The sequence below is a fragment of the Acomys minous genome (genome assembly GCF_964271855.1).
Source record: "Acomys minous genome assembly, chromosome: 2".
Taxonomy (NCBI): Eukaryota; Metazoa; Chordata; class Mammalia; order Rodentia; family Muridae; genus Acomys; species Acomys minous.
Window position 1 is genome coordinate 53,192,588 of NC_140484.1, and position 20,067 is coordinate 53,212,654.

The window sequence follows — 20,067 nt, forward strand, 5'->3', positions numbered from 1 at the left end:
CCTATCTGTTACCCCAGTGCTAGAATGTCAGGTGCCGCCACGCGCTGTTCTTCCCTTTCCACACAGAAGATGCCAGAGTAGAGTTGCGAAAGGCTCTTTTAATCAGTTCTGGAGTAACCTGGCCAAATGAAGGCAGAGGCACTAAAAGGCTAAGCAGGTCTCAACCCCTAGGCAGTTTGGGGGCGGCCAGGCAGGGCTGGTAGATGCCAGGGGCCAGCAGCTTCAAGGTGAACTCAGTGATGACAGCTGTGATGCCCCAGATGCGGTGTGGTCCATGCAAGAAGACAGGCAGTGTGTAGCGGAAGTGACCGCCCTGGCAGAAATGGGTATATCCATGATTCTGTGTCTGCAGTAAGTGGGCCAGAGACAACTCAAATACCTTATCCACCTGTGGACAAGAGACAGAGCGGGTGGGTGAAGGGCTGCCTCTGAACCCCCTGGTAGGACAGGCCGGCTCCCAGTACTCCCCTTTCACCTCCGCAGGGTTGGGTCTGAGGCTCTGCAGATCCAGTGGGCCCACGTTGGCAAGCACGGGGACTATGGTTGCCTTCCCCTGCGGTGGGAGGAGGGTGGGCAGTCAGGAGGAGCAAATCTGAGAGGCAGACACTGCTCAGCCATCAGTGGCCTTGGGTAGTCATGGGCAAGCCCTCCCCCTCTCCTGACTCACGGGTCTAAAGTGTTTAGAACCCCCTTCCTACCCTAAAATCTCCCACTTGTCACTCAGGCCCAGATCAATGCAGCCTACCCTGCAAACCTTCCCGGACCCTTGTCCCAAACTGATTAGGGCTGGCTCACCCCTTCACTTGGGGTACAGTGAGTGTGAGAGGGCGACGGTGGCTCACCCGGTCATACACGGGCTGCAGGACACCCCACACGTGCTCCTTGGGCACCTCTAGGCCCAGCTCTTCCTGGGTCTCCCGAAGAGCCGTATGTATTACATCTTGGTCGTTAGGATCACACTTACCACCTGGGAAACTGAACGGGCAGAGGGAGTCATGGGACCGCGGGCCCTCAGGAGGCAATTTACCTCCTTGTGCCCCTAGGGTAAGGGGGGGGGGGGCTAAGGCACTGGAGATGATGCAGGCTAGGGCACGAGGGTCTGGCAGCGGGGTAAGATTATACTGGGGCTCAGACACCCATGGTCTGCCTATGGTGTCCCAGCGGTGCAGTTATTGACCCTGGAGTGTCCTCAATTTCTGCTGAGGGCGAAACCACAGAAGGGGGAGCCCCGGGCCGGCCCTCTCTCTCGAGTAAGGGGCAGAGTCCTGTTTGTGAAGGGGAAAATTCAGAGGCTATGCGGGCTGCAGGTAGTGCGCCGGCACGGCCGGCGTACCTGACTTCCCCCTTGTGCTTCCGGACCAGGCGGCTAGAGCGCAGCGTGTAGAGCAGCGCCGGGACGCCCCGCACCAGGCACAGCGGCACGAGCACTGCGGCCGCCGCGGGCCGCGAGCGTAGCCGGGTAGTGTTCTCCGCTAGCAGCTGCCGGCAGCGCTGCTCGCCCTCGGCCGACAGGCAGTCAAGCAGCATGTCCCAGACGACTGGGACAAAGAGGACGCAGGCCTGGGAGGGAGGGGACGCCACAGCGCGCAGGCTCCGACGCAGGACCGGGGCCTAAGAGGGAGCGGGAAGGGGGCGCTGCGGGGGGGCCCAGGGGGCGGGGCTTTCCGGAGCCGGGTAACGGAGGCCGGCGGGACGGGACCGGCACGGGTGGAGAGCCTCGGAGGCCGACCGGACAGTGGCCGCGGGGGTAGAACCTCAGGGGTGTTTATAGCGCGGCCTGCAGAGGTCAAGCTTCGGAGGCCGTCGGGGCGGGGCATACCGGGGCAGAGCTTAAGGCGGAGTTTGTTGCTATTGGGGGCGGGGCATCTGGGGCGGGGCTTGCTAGGGGTGGGCAGAAGCGGTTTTGTGCGTCTGGAGCAGAGAGCCACCTGAGGGAAAGACCTGGTTTAGAGCTGATGGGAGGTGGGCCAGCTTGATTTGCGTTTCCTTCCGAGGGGCGTGACTTCCCCATCAGTCTGGCCCAGTGGGCTTGGTCTTTGTGTTTCCGGAACGCTTGGGTGACCTGGATTAAGTGGGTCTTGACTTCAGGTTCGGGAGTTGGGATGTCTGGCTGCTGAAGATCTTCTGGGCTCCTTGTCTCTCACCCCTGTGGGTGTCCGTGCTTTTCAGAAAGTCTCACAAGAAGAGCTCCAGGTTGAGCAGAGTCAGAGTCCTCCGGTCCCGGTCCCCGGCCCCCCCCCCCCCCCCCCGGGGCATCCACTCCAAAAGAACGCCTCATCCCACCAGACTCCAGCCCCTATCTACTTGGACTTTTCCCTCCGGCTTCAATCGGCTCTCCAAGTGTACTCTCATCCCTAACCCTGACCTGTATGAGACCTAGCTACCTATCATATTAAACACCCCTCGTTAACCCCTAGCCCTCAGGACCAGCCTTGGAACATAGCGTTTAAATGGATGACGCGTGTCAGCTACACTTTGCAGTGTGACTGTGAACTGAAATCTCACTGAGCCGGTTACGCCCTTATATGTGTTCACAAAATAGGGAACAGACCAGGTTAGCACAGCCTTGCTGGTGACATCATTGTCTTCCTGGGTCCAGTTTTTGGATGCCTACAAAGGTGATGGGGACCGGCTGATCTGGGAGTTCCTGTGGACAGAAGTGCTCCGACTCCTAGTGTCAAGCGGTTTAATGTGGGGGATGGACGATTGAAACAGGATTTAGAGGCGGCACCTTCCAGGCAGGGGGCAGGCAGGACTCAGGGCTTTTGGGTAGGAAGTAGGAAGCCTGATTCCAAGGCTGGCAGGCCTCAGACTGGCGCTGAGGCAGGAGCCACAGCCTCCAGGGCTTCCAGTTGTACTGATCTCCCTAGAGGAGGGTAGGAGTGGCGGGGCACGGGGTTCAAGGGTTTGGGCTGCACTCCGCCATCACTGGGAGTCCTGGCTGGGCCCCAAGCACAAGGCAGAGGAGCGCAGGAGCCCCAGCCCAGCTGGAAGGGTTGGGTCTTGCTGATCTCCGTCAGTGCTGATGTTGGGGAGAGGGTAAGGTGCCAGGCGAGCCCTTGGGATGCCAGCATGGCTTGGGGCTCCAGGATACAGGTTCTGGTAAGGGACGGGCCTGTAGGTGGCAGAGGCCAGCAGGACCTCAGGAGCAGGCAGCAGCTGATGGTGAGACTGAGTAGGGGGTCTGGAGTTGGAAGCTGAGGCCTTGCTGGAGTCTGCGGGAGATAGTGGTTTGAGTGGCCAGCAGATTTCCCCTCACATCCCCAGTCCTGACACCAAGGCCTGCCTTGTCTGTCTTGTCCCTGGCTGCTCCTCTTGGCCCACTTCAGTGTCTGTCCTTGTTATCTTCATCTTTTCTGCCTGGACTTTTCTTCCACACCTTCTCTATTCAACTGACTGCTAGTCCCAAGCTGAGCTTCCAGCCTCCAGTGCCCAGCTCGAAATCTACCACCTCCAGGAAACGCAACAGGCACCCCTGTGCTCCATGCCCTGGCCCTGCCCTGGTCTCTCTGTTTGGGCCTTCCTGCCCAGGTGGGGGTCGGGGTGGGGATGTTGCTGATCATGGGGAAGCCCCCTCCTGGAGGCCTATGTGCCTGCCCTTGTGTTTGGGCTGTGTCCTCACCTTTCTCTCGTTCTGCAGAGCCCTTAAGCAGGCAAGGACCGAGGCTGCTACGACTCCGGGCTGGGAGGCTGAGCAGTGGCCGTGGGGTCACAGGCCTGAAGATAGGGTAAGCAGGAATGGGGTCAGAGGCCAAGGGAGCTGTCCCCCTCCCCCCTAGACATTATGGGGGTTAGATAGCGGGCACAGGGGCAAAGCAGGAGACGTGACCATGAAACGGGTCAGGAGTGAAAGCCTTAGGAATGCCTGGGATGGAGCCAGGGCCCGCGCTGGGTTTAGAGCAAGAAGGCAGGAGTGAGACGGTACCATGAGTCTGGGTCAGTCTCTCTGAAGCCTTTGGCAAAGGGATTGCTGGCAATTTTCAGCTGTGTGATCTACAGAGAGAAGGTATAGTTATGGGCTGGCCTCCAGCCATTGGACCTTAGGGGAAGTCCATACCTAGCTACCCTGTCCCCTGGGAACTCCCAATCAGCAGGACCACCCCCCCCCCCTTGGCCCAGGACCTCCAGAGCCAGCAGGAAGGCTGATGCCCAGGGGGTCAGGAAGAACCTCCAGCCTCAGTTTTCACCCCTCGGAGATGGGCTGGTCCTCGTAGAGCTCTGGTCTGACCCACCCGGTGGTTCTGATAAGCTGTCACAGCTGTGAACTGTGTCTCCGTGAAGACGAAGGACTTGAAGTTTTCCTGGGCATAGCGGGCGCTGTCCTTTCGCGGGTCCACGAAGACCACGTGGAAACGGGGCTGATACCGATGCATGGAGTTGAGGATGATCTGCAGGAGGGTGGAGGCCAAGTGCAGGGGTGGAGCTGGTGCAGCCACCCTCCCGGGGCCCCAGACTCTTCTACCATGGTCCCAACCTGTGTCTTTATCTTCAGAGCTGCCCAGAATCTGACCACCTTTCCCACCCATCACCTTGTGGCCAGCCGTGGTCATCTTTCCCCCGATCTCTTGTCTGGCCTCCCTGTCTCCCAGCCTTCTCCTCCTGCCCACTCTCCACACAGCGGCTGTGGCAGCATACACACACTAGCTCTAAAGTCCTCTGTAGCTCCCACTCATAGAAAGGAGAAGCCCAGGCTCCCACCTCAGGCACCTGGGCCTGTGTGACAGCCGACCGGCCACCCGCCGCCTCCTCACCTCAGCCCCACCAGAATCTCCCTCTTGCCTTCCCTCCTTCTCTCCCTGCTCCCTCTCGTCCCTTGATACTCGATTTGTTCAAATACCACTCCAGCACTGCCAGCTCTAGCTCCAGGCTTTTTCTTTCTTTCTTTTTCTTTCTTCCTTTTTTTTGGGGGGTGGGTGGGTTTCAAGACAGGGTTTCTCTGTATAACAGCTCTGGTTGTCCTGGACCCACTTTGTAGACCAGGCTGGCCTCGAACTCACAACGATCCGCCTGCTTCTGCCTCCCGAGTGCTGGGATCAAAGGTGTGCGCCACCACCACCTGGCTTGCTCCAGGCTTTATCACAATCACAGTCCGCCCTTCCCCCCCCACTGCGACTGGCTCAGCCCCTCCCCACGATGGCCAAGTGGCTTGTGCCTCACGTGGCCATTGTCATCCATCAGGTTGTTGGTCAGCTTGAGTTTGTCAAAGGACACGATCTGCCGCATCCACTGGGCACCCTTGGCTGGCGAGTCAGGGTGGAAGTGCACTCTGCCAGGTGTGGCGGGGTCGGCCTTGCCCGCCACCAGCCAGGCAGAGCTGTGGAAGGCATACCTGGAGGAGTAGAGTGAGGAGTCAAGGGCTGTCCCCACCCTGCTCAGTGCCAAGTCAACAGTAGTGAGGAGGCTGATTCTCACCCTGTCACGATCAGTCGGCCTGCTGGGCAACCTTCGTTTTTTAACTAATTGTGTATGTGTGTGCACACCTCAGCTTGCCTCGGGCTAGCCCATTCCCTCTGTCCTCATTGGCATGGACTCAGAAGGGCTCCACCTCACCCTGTCTGCCCTTGGGGTTCCAGTTCTTGTTCTCAGCACCCTTACTTCCCTGCTGGGCCCAGACCTGTATCTCTTGTCATCCAGTGGGATGAAGTCCATGAGCAGCGCATAGTCAGCCAGTGTGTCCATGCCTAAGATCTTCACCTGGAAGGTTGGGAACATCCGCCTGTGGGAGGGAGGTGCTCAGCCTGGTGGTAGCCCCCACCCCCGTCCAGCCCCCTGCTGCCCATGCCCACACCTGCCCATGCCCACACCTGCCCATGCCCACACCTGCCCATGCCCACACCTGCCCATGCCCACACCTGCCCACACCTGCCCATGCCCACACCTGCCCACACCTACACCTGCCCATGCCCACACCTGCCCATGCCCACACCTGCCCACACCTACACCTGCCCATGCCCACACCTGCCCATGCCCACACCTGCCCACACCTACACCTGCCCATGCCCACACCTGCCCAAGCTCACCCCTGCCCGCTTTGGTGACAGTCATCTCTGTACCCCCACTGTCCATGCCCACCCCTGCCTGCTTTGGTGACAGTCATCTCTGTGCCCCCCACCTCCTGCCCAGCCCCCACTGTTCATGCCCACTCCTGTCCATGCCCATACCTGCCTGCTTTGGTGACAGCCATCTCTTTGTCCCCCACCTCCCGTCCAGCCCTCACTGTCCATGCCCACCCCTGTCATGCCCACCCCTGCCTGCTTTGGTGACAGTCATCTCTGTACCCCCACTGTCCAGGCCCACACCTGTCCACTTTGATGACAGTCATCTCCATGACCCCCACCTCCTGCCCAGCCCCCACTGTCCATGCCCACACCTGCCCGCTTTGGTGACTATCATCTCCGTGCCCAGCTGGTTGAATTCTTCCCACAGTGGCTTCATCTCTAGCTGCACCATCACACTGGACACACGTGGGTTCTTGGGGCCCTGCCCAGTGGACTCTGCCGTGGCTTGGGCTTCTGTGGACATGGTACAGGAACCTGAGGGGAACGGCATCCCCAGCCGGGACTCCCAGCTGCCACTGGTCACAGGCTGGGGGTAGGTCTCTGAGGGAGCAAGTACTCCTAGGCCAGCAGACAGGAAGACTGTGGAGAGAGGATGAAGCCCTGAGCCCTGGCCTTGCCTGCCTGCCTCACTGTCCAGTCAGCGTCATCTGTCAGGCAGTGTCTGTGTGCCTCTTCCTCTGGAAGGCCTCGCTGCCTGCCAGGCTTCTGTTTCCAGTATTGTCAGCCAACATCCACCGCCCCAAATTTAGTTACATTGAACTTGTCTTTTCCCTCTCTCTCTCTCTCTCTCTCTCTCTCTCTCTCCTCTCTCTCTCTCTCTCTCTCTCTCTCTGTCTCTCTCTCTCTCTCTCTCATTCCTTCCTGAGACAAGGTCTCTTGTAGCCCAGGCTAGCCTCAAACTCATGTAGCAGAAGATATCCTTGAACTTCTGATCCCCTTGCCTCCACTTCCCCGGGCCTAGGGTTACAGGCATGTGTCACCCCAACTGTTTGGGTGGGAGTGTTGAGGCATGGTGGTACTTGGTAGCCAAGGCTGGCCACAAGCTAGAGGGAATCCTCCTGCCTCTGATTTTCTTTCTTTCTTTTTTTAAAAATATTATTTATTTATTTATATTTTTCGAGACAGAGTTTCTCTGCGTAACAGAGCCCTGGCTGTCCTAGGCTCGCTTTGTAGACCAGGCTGGCCTAACTCACAGAGATCTACCTGCCTCTGCTTCCTGAGTGCTGGAATTAAAGGCGTGCACCACCACACCCGTCTCTGCCTCTGCTGGCCTCGAACTCACAGCGATCCACCTGCCTCTGCCTCCCAAGTGCTGGGGTTAAAGGCGTGTGCACCACCACACCTGGCACTCTGCCTCTGCTTTTCAAGTGCTGGGATTACAGCCGCTGTACCTAATCTAAGTCTTCCCTCAGTGATCTTGAAGGGTAGAGACAAGGCCGTGGCCAAGTTGTTTCCCCATCTGATAGGGCAGACACACGCATTGCTGAGAACACAGTGTGGCAAACGGAGGCTCTTCATAGGTGACAGGTTTACAGATGGTGTGCAAGTGAGGTGGCAGGAAGTACAGCAGGGGGCTAGCAAAGCTTTGTGCAGCCCCAGCAGCCTAGTGCTGTTTAGGGGGAAGGAGTTCGAAGGTAGATCCCTCAGGTCATCCAAATTCCCTCCCCCAGGTCCTGAAGCCTCAGCTGAGTCTCCAGAAAACCCTTTCAGTTGTGGCTAGAGTACGCATGATGCAAACTTTGCCGTGTTAACCATGTGTAAGCGTACAGCTCATAGCTGTTCAGTCATGGCTATGTACGCCCCCTTCTCTCTCTCTCCCCATGTTATGGACAGTCTCAGCCACAATGTGTAACACAAGCCTTGGCCAAAAGCTTGTAAACTCCCCAGCCTCCCGTTTAAAATAATGATGTTGGGCTATGAGGTGGCTCAGCAGGTAAAGGAACCTACTGCCAAGTCTGAGTACCTGAGTTCAAGTCCCAGGACCGACATGGTGGAAGGAGAGAACGGACTAGTTTGCTTTCTGTTCTGTGATAAACACCATGACTGAAAACACCTTGGGGAAGAAAGGGTTAATTTGGCTGCCTAGGCTCAGTCCACCATTGAGAGGAGTCAGGGCAGGAACTCAAGCAGGAGCCTGGAGGCAGGAAGTGAAGCAGGGCCATGGAAGAACACTGCTCACTGGCTTGCTCCCCATGGCTTGTTGAGCTTGCTTTCTTACAGGACCCAGGACCACCTGCCCAGGGCGTGGCACCTCCCGCCAGTGGGCCACACCTTCCACTTCAGTCATCAATCAGACGGTGTCCTGTAGACGGGCCCCCAGGCCAATCTAATGCAAGCAGTTCCTCAGGTGAGGTTCCCGATTCTGAAATGAAGTTGACAGACAGCCAGCACACAACCAAATAAATAAATATTAACAAAATAATGGCCCGAGGCTGGTAGGTAGGTACCAATCAGTTGGTAGATTGCTTGCCTGGTGTCCACAAAATGCTGGCTTCGGTCCCCAGCACACACAGCATGGTGGTACATGTCTATAATGCCAGCACCTGAGAGGGAGAGGCAGGAGGATCAGAAGTTCAAAGCTCTTCTCAGCTACATAGGGGACTGAGGCCAGACTGGGCTACGGGAGACACTGGTGAGAGAGGGAGAGAGAGACAGAGACAGAGAGAGACAGAGAGAGACAGAGAGACAGAGAGACAGAGAAACAGAGACAGAGAGAGAGACAGAGACAGACAGACAGAGAGAGAGAAACACAGAGAGAGAGAATTTAACAAACAAAGGAAATGGATAAGACTGATTCAAAACTATAGAACAATGGTTCTAGCCTCACTGAGACCTCAGGCTAGTAATCAAGATGGCTGTTGGGACAAGAAAAGAATCTAGACTTGAGGAGTGTGGGTGAAATCACGGAGACATTGGAATCCTAGGGCTCATGGGAATTTAAAACTGTGCCACCTTGCGGAAATCAGAGGTTACTTACAAACTAAGCTCGGAATCACCACAGTGTGCTCGGGGAAACACTGCTTCAATAGCCAAAAGGCAGAAGCAATCAAGTGTCCACGGACAGATGAACACATAAATAAAACATGGCCTACAATGGAATACTATTCACCCTTCAAAGGAAAGGACTTTCTGGTGCAGTGAGGAGGGACTGTGAGGGCATTCTGCTCCACGAGATAGGCCCCAAGCACAAGGCCAGTCTGTCTCATTCTGCTTACACAAGGTAAAACATCTACAGAAGCACAGAAAGTTCAGTGGTGCTCGCCAGGGCCCAGGAGGAGAGCTGTCCAGCGGGGACAAGAGTCTCAGCTTTATAAGATGTAAAAAGATGTAAGTGGACTGTGTTAAGAAGTACACATCCATGAATGTCCTAATGCCACAAGCTATATGCCTAAACATTGTTTTTACAGTTTTATATTATGTATACTCGCCACAATTTAAGGTTTTTGCTGGGCATATAGCTCAGCAATAGAAGGCTTGCCTAGCATGTGTGGGGATTTGTTTTTGATGTCCAGCACTGGATTTTAAGGAATGTTATTTTGAGCCAGATGTGGTGGTACACACCTGTGCTCCCAACGCTTGGAAACTGAAGTCCCTCTTAGCTACAATACTGATTTAAGGTCAGCCTGAGCTACCTGAGACCCCTGTCACAATACAAAAACAAGCCATGGAGAACATTCCAGTAAGGGGCCGAGGATGTGAAGACCCACAGAATTCATTGTGGCCAGGAATTAGGAGACAAATCTCCGTTCCCAACAGTGCTCCCAGGTAAGCGCAGAGCAAAGGTGAAGAGACAGGTGGGAGGGCTGGTGAGGTGACTCAGCAGGTTAAATGGATGCTGTGAAAGCCAGACAACCTGAGTTTCACTTCCAGAGCCAAGATGCAAGGAGAGAACCAACTCCATAAAAATTGTCCTCTGACCCCCACATTTTCCATGGCTACCCTATCTCCACCATGCAGACTGTGCAGGAAAAGACAGATGACTGACTAGAGGTGTCATGTCTAACATGACATCAGGTAGTCATTGCCACTGGACTGCTTACAGAGCATGTGATGACAGGGTGTGTGTGCCATGTCTTCTGCAGTCCTGACTGCCCCCTGACCCACGAGATCCCGGTTGGAGACCTTTGGGAAAGATCGGCAGGATCTGAGGCATAGGGAGCCTTCCCATCCGGTTTCCCAACCCACTTGTGTGGCCACCTCTGTAGCCTGACCCATACCTACCTGCCATGGGGACAGCTGGATCTCAGCTCAAGCCTGCCCGCAGCCTCGCCAGTGAGGGACACTGGGTTGGCTCCTGTGCTCGGCAACACACCTCACTCTCAAGCGTGCACCCGTCCCCGGTTCTCAGCACTCCTGTCCTTGCTTGTCCTCTGTCCACATCTCTGGCCAAGGCTTTTCCTCCTGAGCTGGGCACTTGGTCTGGACGTTCTAAAAGCCGGGCTCTGGGATGTTCAGGGGGCGTCTCCGAACAACCTCTGGCTGTAGTGTCTGGAGCTGGGCCACTGGCTGGGTTTAGCGCTGGGGGCAGGCTCATGCGGAAGGGGGCAGGTGGGAAGGTTGTGACGTCGCAAAGCTCCCCCTCTCCTCTCCCTTCTCCAGCTAAGATTCGTCCCCCCCCCCCCAGCTATTCCTGATCAATGGGCCACAGTGCAGGTGGGGGTGGAGCGTCATCTTGAGGACAGCTTGGTGTCCTCAGGGGCTAGGCTCTGGCTAGATGGAAGGGCTGATGGGAAGCCAGCAGGAGAGGCAGCAAATGAGGGTTAAGTGCAGAGGTGATGCCCTTTTCTCCTAGCCTAAGACCCAGCCTACTGATACTGTTCCCACAAGCCTACATCTTGTCCCTATAAGGGACAAAGCAGGAAACCCAAGAGGCAGGGAGAGCTCCAGACTGGGTGGTAATATATTTAAATCCTCCTGCCAGTCCCGAGGCCTCAGTTTCCCGACTTCAGTGAACAATCTTTCTCCCAGCCTCAGCTGGAGAGCAGGGGCTGTGCCCTTGTGTGATGCCCACCTGTCATCTCCGTTAGGGTAGACGAAGGCAGGCTGAGCACCCGTCCCTTCTACCCACTGGTCCCTCCCCAGCCTTGCCAGGCACCTCCTCCAAGCCAGCTTCCCCATCTGTCCTGAGGGAAACCTAGTCACTGCCCAAAGGTGGGGCACCCCTTGACTAGTGGCCTTTACTAAGTGGCCCACAGAAGTTCAGCTGACCAGGCCACCTCTGCTCATGCTGGGGGGAGTATCCAGGCTTCTTCAGTCTAGTGCTAGGAAGTTAGGTTCATAGAGACCATGGTCTCAGCCGGGGCAAACTTCCAGATGGAGGGGTGTTTTTCTCAGAGTGCGATGCTTGGGGCACAGGCTAGATAACCCCGCCCCTCCCTACCATTGATTCAGTGCACATCAGTCCCCAGTTTCAGCCTGAAGCTGGACACACACCAGCCTTAGTGGCTCTTCCTCTGCCCAGATCCTCAGAAGTGGCCAGCCCACATTCTGTTGGGTCTTGATAGGTAGGTGTGTGTGTGTGTGTGTGTGTGTGTGTGTGTGTGTGTGTGTGTGTCGCACACACCTGCCCTTGATACATGAAATAGGAAATACACACATTAGCATAGACATACTAACTCACACTCATGAACTCAAAGGCTCGCCCATGACAGAACAACAGACGGCTTCTGTGTGTGTGTAGTCTCTCCACACAGCCCGGCACACATGCACACTGTGCAAGGCGAGTCATCCTACACCCCTCCCTAACTGGCCTGCCTTCCTGCCCGAGGCTCCTGCTGGCCCCCACTGCCCTCTCATCCATCTTGCCTGCCAGCTGGTCCCTGGCGCACCCATATCTTTCACACCTTCTCATCTCACAGCTCAATACCAGGCGGCGGCATGGCAGCCGTGGCCGCAGGGAGACGAATGGGCCAGGAAGCCTGCAGAGGCCCAGAGAGCCAGGCTTTGGGAGGACAGAGCTCTGGGCCCCAGGATCCTGACCTTTCCTGGGTTTGCAATGCTGTGCCTGCTCAGCAGGGCACCTGGGTGAGGACTGAGGTGACACCACTAGAACTTTGCACTGGTTCACTCCCTTCATGCGTGTGTGTGTGTGTGTGTGTGTGTGTGTGTGTGTGTGTGTGTGGTGTGGGGGTGGGGGTTGCAGGTAGTAGAGAAGGTGGTGGTGGTGAAGGGACCTTGGCTTCTCTCTTGTCCTTCTGCCCCAACCCAGGTCATCTCCTCCCAGTGCCCTTGCAGCTAGGCACTTGTCCAGGGTGCACCCCGTTTGTATCCTGACCCCCCCAAGTCACCCGGAAATTAGTATCTGGGCCACATAACCAGCTACAAATAGATTACCCCAAAAGAAGACTTGTAGGCCTAGGACTCCTGAGAACATATACATGTTCCGAGGACACTTGGGTAGGCACACACCTGGGCAAGCACAGCTGGGTACACTTACATGAGCACATGTCTGTAGGGGGCTGGGGATCCCCCACTGTGCTCCTGGAAGTCCCTGTCCAAATCATCCCCCATATATAAGATCTCTCTCTCTGCTCTCAGGACGTGTGGCCAAATGTGGGAACAGAGAAGGGTACCACTGGCCCCAGGTCCAAGGTGACGCTGGCTGGCTGGCCCTTCCCCCAGTTTCCCCTTCAGTATGCCCACACGTTCAGTTCCGTGCGTGATCCTGTGGGCCTCTCTCCCCTCCTCCAACCGACCTTCATAATCAGAGAGAGGCAACGCTAGGCGAAGAGCAGGAACCAGAGTTTCGGGGGCACATCCCATTTTATATCATGAGACCGACTGTCTGGCAGGGACACAGTGCCCAGAGCGGGCCAGGGGACTCTGGGCTCGGAACTGTGCCTTGGTACCATTGTTCAGAGAGGGGAGACTGAGGCCAGGCAGGTATGACTTGGGCTACGGAGCCGCGGGAGAGCTGGGGGTCAGCCCCGGCAGGGCAGGCATCGAGACCCGGGACTTCTCAGACTTCAGGAAAGCCACACGCTTCTCGTAGTACGCAGCCTCATTGATGAAGACGGGGTACACAGTGGAGCCCCCCTCGTACAGAACGTCCTCTCCGCTGAACAGCTTGAAGATGGGGTCACCAGGCTTCAGCGGCTCAAAGTCATGGTCCTGGGACAGAAGAGCCAGGGCCAAGGTTGCTTGGGGTCATGACCTCTGTCTCCCTTCCCTTCCATCCTACCCCCCCCGCCACCCCCCCACCCCACCCCCCACCCCGCCAGGGAGGGAGTAACCTCAGCCTTGCCAAGAAGCACTCTTAGAGACCGGGTTAGTTCTGAGAAATGCGTCATCATCGGGTGGTTATGTTAATACAGGAGCATCATGGACGTGTACTATGCAAATTAAGATGGCTAAGGCATCATCAGGAAATACTCTCTCACCAGAATCGTTGCTGTATAGCCTCTTCTTGACCAAATATAGAACATGCTTACACTTTTAAAAGTAAAATCCCTAAAATAACTGTTCTTACATAGCATTTGCAAAGCATATGGGCAGCTCTGGCTTAGGTGTCATATATTATGAGCTCGGAAAATACGAAAACGGCTGCAGAAAAAGGCCGCAGGACTGCACCAGAGACTGCTTAACAGCGACCCCGTGTAGACAGTCAGCTCATAGCCATGGGGCTGCTCACAAATCCATGGAAAAAGATTGTTTGCGTCTCTACGCAGAGGTCCTGTCCCTTCCCTTCTGCTTCTCCAGTCAAAGGAGAACAGCATCCAACGAGGAGCCTCCCTCGCCCGAGTGTGAAGATTTCAGCGACTCCAAAAGCTAGGCCCAAGGGGGCTGTAGGTGCAAGTGTGGACTGGACCAGCCTCCTGTCCAGCTCAGGATTCTGAGGTACTGTATGCTCATGCTCGGTGCGACACGCTCAGGGTACACCCCATTCTGTCCACGCCCTCCCCCCAACACCGACCTGCAGCTGAGGGTGCACAGTGCCAACCAGGCTGCCATCAGAGGAGCGTGGGAAGTCCACACTGCCAGCGCACCTGTAGATGTCCATCTCAAAGGCGGGGAAGGCCGTGCCTGTGTAGAGGCGAGGTGTGAGTGCCTGTCTGTTCCTCTGGTTTCTAGGAGCCAGATGTCTCCCCAGACCTCAGTTTCCCTGCAAAGCTGCTGGAGGTCTCACCTTGGTTGAAGAGCTCGACGAAGTCCAGAATGGATGCTACCAGAGCTCTCATCTGGGTGAGCACGTCAGCCCGCAGCACGCCCTGAGGTTGTGGGCCCATTTCCAGACCTGGGGACCAGGAAGGGACATGTCAGGCAGGTGCCCCAGGCCTAGACACCTATAGGAGAAGTCCCGTCTCTCTGGGTCCTGATTCCACCTCTGAGTGGCTGTTCTACCCCGTCCAAATCCGCCTCTCCATGTGGACTTCGCCCCTCCTGCCCCGCCTCCCGCTCCCCAGCTCACAGATTCCGTTCTTGGACACGGAGTCCATGCTATAGGTTTCTGTCCCAGCTGGGTCGTACAGCAAGAAGCGACAGGGCAGCCCTGGGTTCTGTAGCTGTGGGGTGAGATGGGCCAGTCAGGACCCAGGTCTTCTTGAGAGGGGAAACTGAGGCACCGAGGCTGGGGAGAGCCACGTATAGGAAGCGCAGGGCTCATCCACCCTGCCCTGCATTCCTTCCTCCCTTGGTTGGAAGGTTCCAGAGAGCCTGGAATAACTGCGAGAGGAAGGCCCCTGGGAACAGGGTCCAGGTAGAGGTGGCCCCCTTCCCTGCCCTCCCTCTCCCTGCCCTCTGGGGACCACCTGTAGGTAGTGGCACAGGTACAAGTTGAAGGAAATACAGGAGGCTTCAGAGATGAGGCAGACCCCAATGTTAGCTGTGGTGTTGTGCAGGTCGAGGATAAAGTCAAAAGCCCGGTCTGTGCCTTTGGGACCCAGGAGCTGGTTCAACTCTTGGGCTCTTGTCACCTCATATGGATCATTGGGGGTGGCTGTGGAACTGTGGGGGAAGATGTGGGGGACATCAGTCTCCACCATCTCAATTAGTCTCCTTTTCCTTGAGTAACTTCTCACCCTTGAGAGGGGGTGAGATGCCACCTCCGACAGGAAGCCTTCCCTGAGTACTCTTGGCCAGGTCAGATGATTCATGGAGCCCCCACCCTCAACCCCGCTTTTCCTCTGTGTCCCCAGTAACCTGAGGCTCACGTATTGCTCCTATTCCCCGTGTGTGTCTCACTCCAGCTGGTAAGAGTCTGGTGATGGACCCAGCCTGCAATCAGGACAAACTTCCTGGAAGAGGTGACACTGCTCTGGATCTCTCTAAACTAGACAGTCATTGAGCAAAGGCAGAGGTGCCTTGCTAGTCACAGAGGCAGGTCTGTGGGGGATGTTAGTACCTGGCTGTGAACCAGCCAACCTGGCCAAGGCTACTTACCCAAGAATGGTGAGGGTGAAAGAACGGTTAAGATCCTGGTCCACGTAGCGGCGACAGGCAGCTGTGGCTGCTGGGTTGGCTAGGATTGGCACAGCTGAGAAGCTGGCTCTCCGCAGCTCCTCTGGGGCTTGCAGCCAGTGCTGGGCCAGGTAGATGCCACACATCTCATTTCCATGGGTGCCCCCAGTCACAGCCACACGGTGCAGGGGCTTCCGGGGCACAGGCAGGACGCTCATCCCAATGTGGGGAAGGAGTCCACAAGAGACGCGAAGCCAGACAGGAGGGTGAGTTCCCCAGGCCCTGAAGATTTGGAGGCAGGGGGCTGCTCGAGAAGCAGTAGCTGGGTGGTGGTGTAGGCTGTGTCCCACCTGTACCGGGAAGCCTAGCTCAAGAACACCCGCAGCCAAATTTTTGTCCCACTTGGAACCTCAGTCCCTGGTTCTAGAATATTCTTTGAGGGTGGGTGTGGCTCTCCCACCCCACTTTTGTCTCCGAGGAGACACTTCCCTGATGCTCGCTTTCTTTCTTTTCTTTTTTTTTCTCCCCCCCCCCCCAGGCAAGGTTTCTCTGTGTAGCCTTGGCTGGTCCTAGACTTGCTCTGTAGACCAGGCTGGCCTCGAACTCACAGTGATCCTCCTTCCTCTGCCTCCGGAATCCTGGGATTAAATGTGTGAGCCACCACGCCCAGCTACCCCTGATGCTTTTAGGAGGAAGTTTCTTTCACCTAAACTGAGAAGAGGGACTCACACATTCAGAATGCAGATTGGTTCCACCCCCACAGCGCCGTCACCACAGGAGACCCACATACACATTTTATAGATGGCAAAGCTGATGCCAAGCTTTCCAGGGAGAGAAGACTGTTGCCTCTTAGCTGTGCAGCAAGAGTCTGGGTTGCAGACCACCTATGTCCCCTCCTCTGAACTGCCCGGAAGCCTCGGAGAGGACACTTACCTGCTAGTACGAGTCTGGCTTTCCCTAGGCCACAGGCCTGACGCATCCAGCTCGTGGCTGTATTTACAGGCCTGCAGGCCCCAGGCAGGAAGTTGTTTGTGCCAAGTTGAAGGGTAGCTGGGCTGAGAGCCATGCTGCCAAAGTTCTCGGAAGTTTGCCGGGCCCCACCCCCACTCCCTCAGCCCCACCCACCACAGCCTAATGGGTCCAAGTCACTAGAGCAGTTTCCTATCCTTGTCTGTCCCAGACATGAGGGTAAGTCGCAGAGGCTTTGTTTGACAAAGCTCCAGAGACCTCCAACTGTCCAGCCTGATCACTAGACATCCAGAGCAGCTGCTGACGCTTTGCCTGACAAAGTTCCAAAGATCTCCGGCTGATCATCACTGCCCCTAAATATTATGTATGGTTCAGGTGTAATGGTTTTTAGAAATCTGCTATTTCTCCTAAAACTGTTTTTTTTCTGTTTATTTCTCAGCCCTAAGGAAATTCATAGAGGGAAAACTTTTTCCCATGAGAATGTTGAAAGAAGGCATCTGGCAAAAGGCTTGGGACAATGATAAAGCTTTATTATTATTATTATTATTATTATTATTATTATTATTATTATTATTATATTTATTTAGGTTTTTTGAGACAGGGTTTCTCTGTGTAGCCTTGGCTGTGCTGGAGTTGCTTTGTAGCCCAGCCTGGCCTCAAACTCACAGCAATCTGCCTACCTCTGCCTCTAGAGTGCTGGGATTAAAGGCATGTGCCACCATACCTGGCAACAATGATAGAGTTTTCTGCTCTGACTGTGAGCACCCAAGCAGAAACTGCATGAAAGAAAGTTAAGATCTTGACATAGCAGTCCCTGAATAGATTACTGTTACCTAGAGAAATGTTTCCATAGAATCTGCTTTGCGAGCACTTGAAGGCGGACTTGGAAAATCATACTTTACAGATATTTTACAGTAGAGGACCCCTTGGCAGTTAGTCTAGGCTTGGATAGCACAGCTGTTGGTCTGGGACTGGAAGTGGGTCAAGTGTTTTCTTTAGAGAACATTTTGCTCAAGCTATGTTGCTATAACCATCTTGTAAACACATTGGCTTTAGTCCAGGGAAATTTATGATTAAACTTTCCTGTGGATTATTAAAAAGATAACGAGCAGGTTATGCTGACCATTGCTTAAAAATTGATTGATTCAAGGGTCCACCTCTCTTTTCTCCTCTTCCTGAGGAGTGGCACTTGTCCTCTGCTTCCCCCCGTCTGGAATGGGGACAGTTCCACTACCTGCCTCTGAGGACTCCTGCTGGAAGCTGCACTTAGCCTTGGAAAATTAATTACAGAAATTCCGACCTGGAACAGTGACCCCCAGGCCTCAGAAAGGACAAGGTCTGCCTGGGGGTCCGTCCAGATCCATCCAGTGCTTTCCTTGAGGCTACTAACGGCAGACAGCAGTGAGTAGTGACTTGGTTTTGGCCACACCAGCCCTGTACTTTGGGGGCCACCAGAAAAGGGGTCCTTTTTGCTCGGTCACCTTCCCTCTGTGTCCCCCCCCCCTCTGTCTCTGCAGCGGTGGCCTGTGGGATTCATCTCTTATAGCTCACGGAGGCTTCAAATGAAATTGCAAATGTTTTGCCTGGTCTCTGTGGTGGTCTTCAAGGGCACTGTAGCTGAACCGGCTTTGTTTGCTCTGTTTTGGGAAACAACCCTCAGATCCAGGTTATGGATGTGGAAACTGAGGCTCAGCAGAGGAGCTAAGGGTGCACTGAACACAGGGTCCTGGAAGACAGGCTGTGAGCCTTTCCTCTCCTGCTGCCTGAGGAAGGGCAAAGGAAAAGTTCTGGTCCCCTGATCCAGGGCTGGTCCTCGCACTGAGCTCAGCTGTCCCCTGGCAGAAGCCAAGCTGTTCAGAGGTCGCTGAGGAAAGAGGCGAGGTAGAGGCAGTGAGCCATGCAGCCCACTTAACTGTCCGATGAACTATGTCCGTGGAACCATCTGCACCTGGGCCCTGAGTCAGACCGTGTCCCAGGTTGTCCTCATGTGCTGGAGGAGCAAGACTGTTCCTGCTGTAGGTCCAAGTCTACCAGACAATTTGGGACTTCTGGGTGGCTCCCTCCCTCCTCCCGCCCTCTGAGCTAACCTTCCTCAAAGCCACTTAGATCACACTCTAGCCTGAGCCTGCCCTCCTACCCTCCCTGACCTCGTGGCTCTGGAGAGTCAGTGTGGGGACAGTGGGGCACTGTGGCTTACCTTTGTTCTCACCAGGGCAGCTATCCTTTGGCAGAGAGCTGGAGGCAGTGAAGTGTGTTCCTCAGCACCCTTTCTGTTGTCTAGGGCCTCCGCTGAGGGAGGGCAGGGGCCTTCATAAGGCCTATGCAGAGGGCCCACAATTCCTGGGAGCTGTAGGTGGTGGTGGTGGGGGGGGCTGTTTGTGGGGTGGGGGTCGGGCGGGGGGGTTGAGTCTGCTTCCTAGCCCTGCTCTGCTCCAGCCCAAAGCCTTGCTGTTCACTCTGAAGGCCACCCACCTGCTGGGTCCTGCTGGGCCTCTAAGTAGGAACTGTTTGGCAACTTGGCCGTTTGGGGGTGGGGTGACAGGTTCAAGGCCTTTCCTAACCAGGAGCTGCAGAGCTCCCCGCTATGGCTGGGGCAGTGGTGAGCAATGCCTCACTTCCTCACTGGGACTAGCTTCTCTTGTTTCTGTGGGTTTCTAGAGTGGAAGTGAGTCTGGGAGCTGACGTGGAAGCACAATCCTAGCGTGTTCTCTGTTCTCTCTCTCTCTCTCTCTCTCTCTCTCTCTCTCTCTCTCTCTCTCTCTCTCTCTCTGTGTGTGTGTGTGTGTGTGTGTGTGTGTGTGTGTCTGTGTGTCTGTGTGTCTGTGTGTGTGTGTGTCTGTGTCTGTCTGTGTCTGTCTGTCTCCAGACACAGCTGTGGACAGAGGCTAGGGCAGGTCCAGGGAGTTATTCTCCTGAGCCCCGCTGACAAGCTGTGTGACCTAGAGAAAGGTGGTGCCTTTCCTAGGCCCTGGAACCTGCACAGGGAAATGAGGGTGAGGCAGCTCTGAGCCTGAGACAGCTGTGGGAAGCAGGGTGCAAGAACACTCCAAAGTGAGTAACGGCTAGAGCCCAAGCCAACACCTCTCTAGTTAGAGAAACTGAGGCCCAGAAGGACCAAGCTATCCTCACCCCCAAGTTGTAAATCTTTTTTTGTTTTGTTTTGTTTTTTGCTTTTTTTCAAGACAGTATTTCTCTGTGTTAGCCTTGGCTGGCCTGGACTCAGTTTGTAGATTGTAGACCAGGCTGTCCTCTGACTCACAGCGATCCACCTGCCTCTGCCTCCCAAGTGCTGGGATTAAAGGCTAGCGCTACCACGCCCGGCATCCAAGTTGTAAATCTTGATCCAAGAGGGTCTTGTGGCCTGGAGTCCATACCTGAGGATCATGGACCCAGTGGTTTTGGAGGCCCCAGCCTGACCCTCCCACTCTCCTGACCAGGCTGTGGATCCCTTTGTCACTGGTCAGCTCCTCTGGCCTGCCTGTCACATCTTGATCAAGGTCTGAAGGCCTTGTTCCCTGTGCCTAGTCTGCTGAGCCCTTAGGGAAGTGACACTGGCCACTTTCCTACCAGCGTCTCCAGACTCCTGCCTGTCTGTCCTTGACAATCGAAGTCTCATCTTTCTTCCAGTGACTCCCAAGGTGAC

General features: G+C 55.6%; 3 protein-coding genes across 7 annotated transcripts; all 3 read right to left on the reverse strand.

The window, feature by feature from the left end:
• Window positions 1-78: 78 nt before the first annotated feature.
• NUDT8 (nudix hydrolase 8) lies at window positions 79-1,796 on the reverse strand. Of its 2 annotated transcripts, XM_084773120.1 has the most exons (4): window positions 1,334-1,791; window positions 843-975; window positions 476-553; window positions 79-388 (listed from the first exon to the last, which is right to left on the reverse strand). In XM_084773120.1, the coding sequence occupies exons 1-4, from the start codon at window positions 1,525-1,527 to the stop codon at window positions 161-163; spliced, it is 633 nt and encodes a 210-aa protein (XP_084629246.1). In that variant the 5' UTR covers window positions 1,528-1,791; the 3' UTR covers window positions 79-160. The 2 variants fall into 2 exon arrangements, with proteins under 2 accessions (XP_084629246.1, XP_084629247.1); XM_084773121.1 differs by lacking the exon at window positions 476-553 and having other exon boundaries at window positions 1,334-1,796.
• A 482-nt stretch (window positions 1,797-2,278) lies between these two features.
• TBX10 (T-box transcription factor 10) lies at window positions 2,279-10,583 on the reverse strand. Of its 2 annotated transcripts, none has more exons than XM_084756928.1 (8): window positions 10,281-10,583; window positions 6,371-6,512; window positions 5,615-5,716; window positions 5,158-5,329; window positions 4,233-4,388; window positions 3,926-3,993; window positions 3,623-3,717; window positions 2,279-3,215 (listed from the first exon to the last, which is right to left on the reverse strand). In XM_084756928.1, exons 1-8 carry the CDS (start codon window positions 10,285-10,287, stop codon window positions 2,926-2,928), a joined length of 1,032 nt encoding a protein of 343 aa, XP_084613054.1. In that variant the 5' UTR covers window positions 10,288-10,583; the 3' UTR covers window positions 2,279-2,925. The 2 variants fall into 2 exon arrangements, with proteins under 2 accessions (XP_084613054.1, XP_084613053.1); XM_084756927.1 differs by having other exon boundaries at window positions 6,371-6,638.
• A 2,219-nt stretch (window positions 10,584-12,802) lies between these two features.
• On the reverse strand, window positions 12,803-16,529 carry ACY3 (aminoacylase 3). 3 transcript variants are annotated; one of them, XM_084772627.1, is made up of 7 exons: window positions 16,389-16,529; window positions 15,438-15,805; window positions 14,807-15,002; window positions 14,467-14,560; window positions 14,185-14,292; window positions 13,972-14,081; window positions 12,803-13,169 (listed from the first exon to the last, which is right to left on the reverse strand). In XM_084772627.1, the coding sequence occupies exons 2-7, from the start codon at window positions 15,671-15,673 to the stop codon at window positions 12,954-12,956; spliced, it is 960 nt and encodes a 319-aa protein (XP_084628753.1). In that variant the 5' UTR covers window positions 15,674-15,805; window positions 16,389-16,529; the 3' UTR covers window positions 12,803-12,953. The 3 variants fall into 3 exon arrangements, with proteins under 3 accessions (XP_084628753.1, XP_084628754.1, XP_084628752.1); XM_084772628.1 differs by having other exon boundaries at window positions 15,438-15,737; window positions 16,389-16,522; XM_084772626.1 differs by lacking the exon at window positions 16,389-16,529 and adding an exon at window positions 16,185-16,353 and having other exon boundaries at window positions 15,438-15,737.
• Between the last annotated feature and the right edge of the window lie 3,538 nt (window positions 16,530-20,067).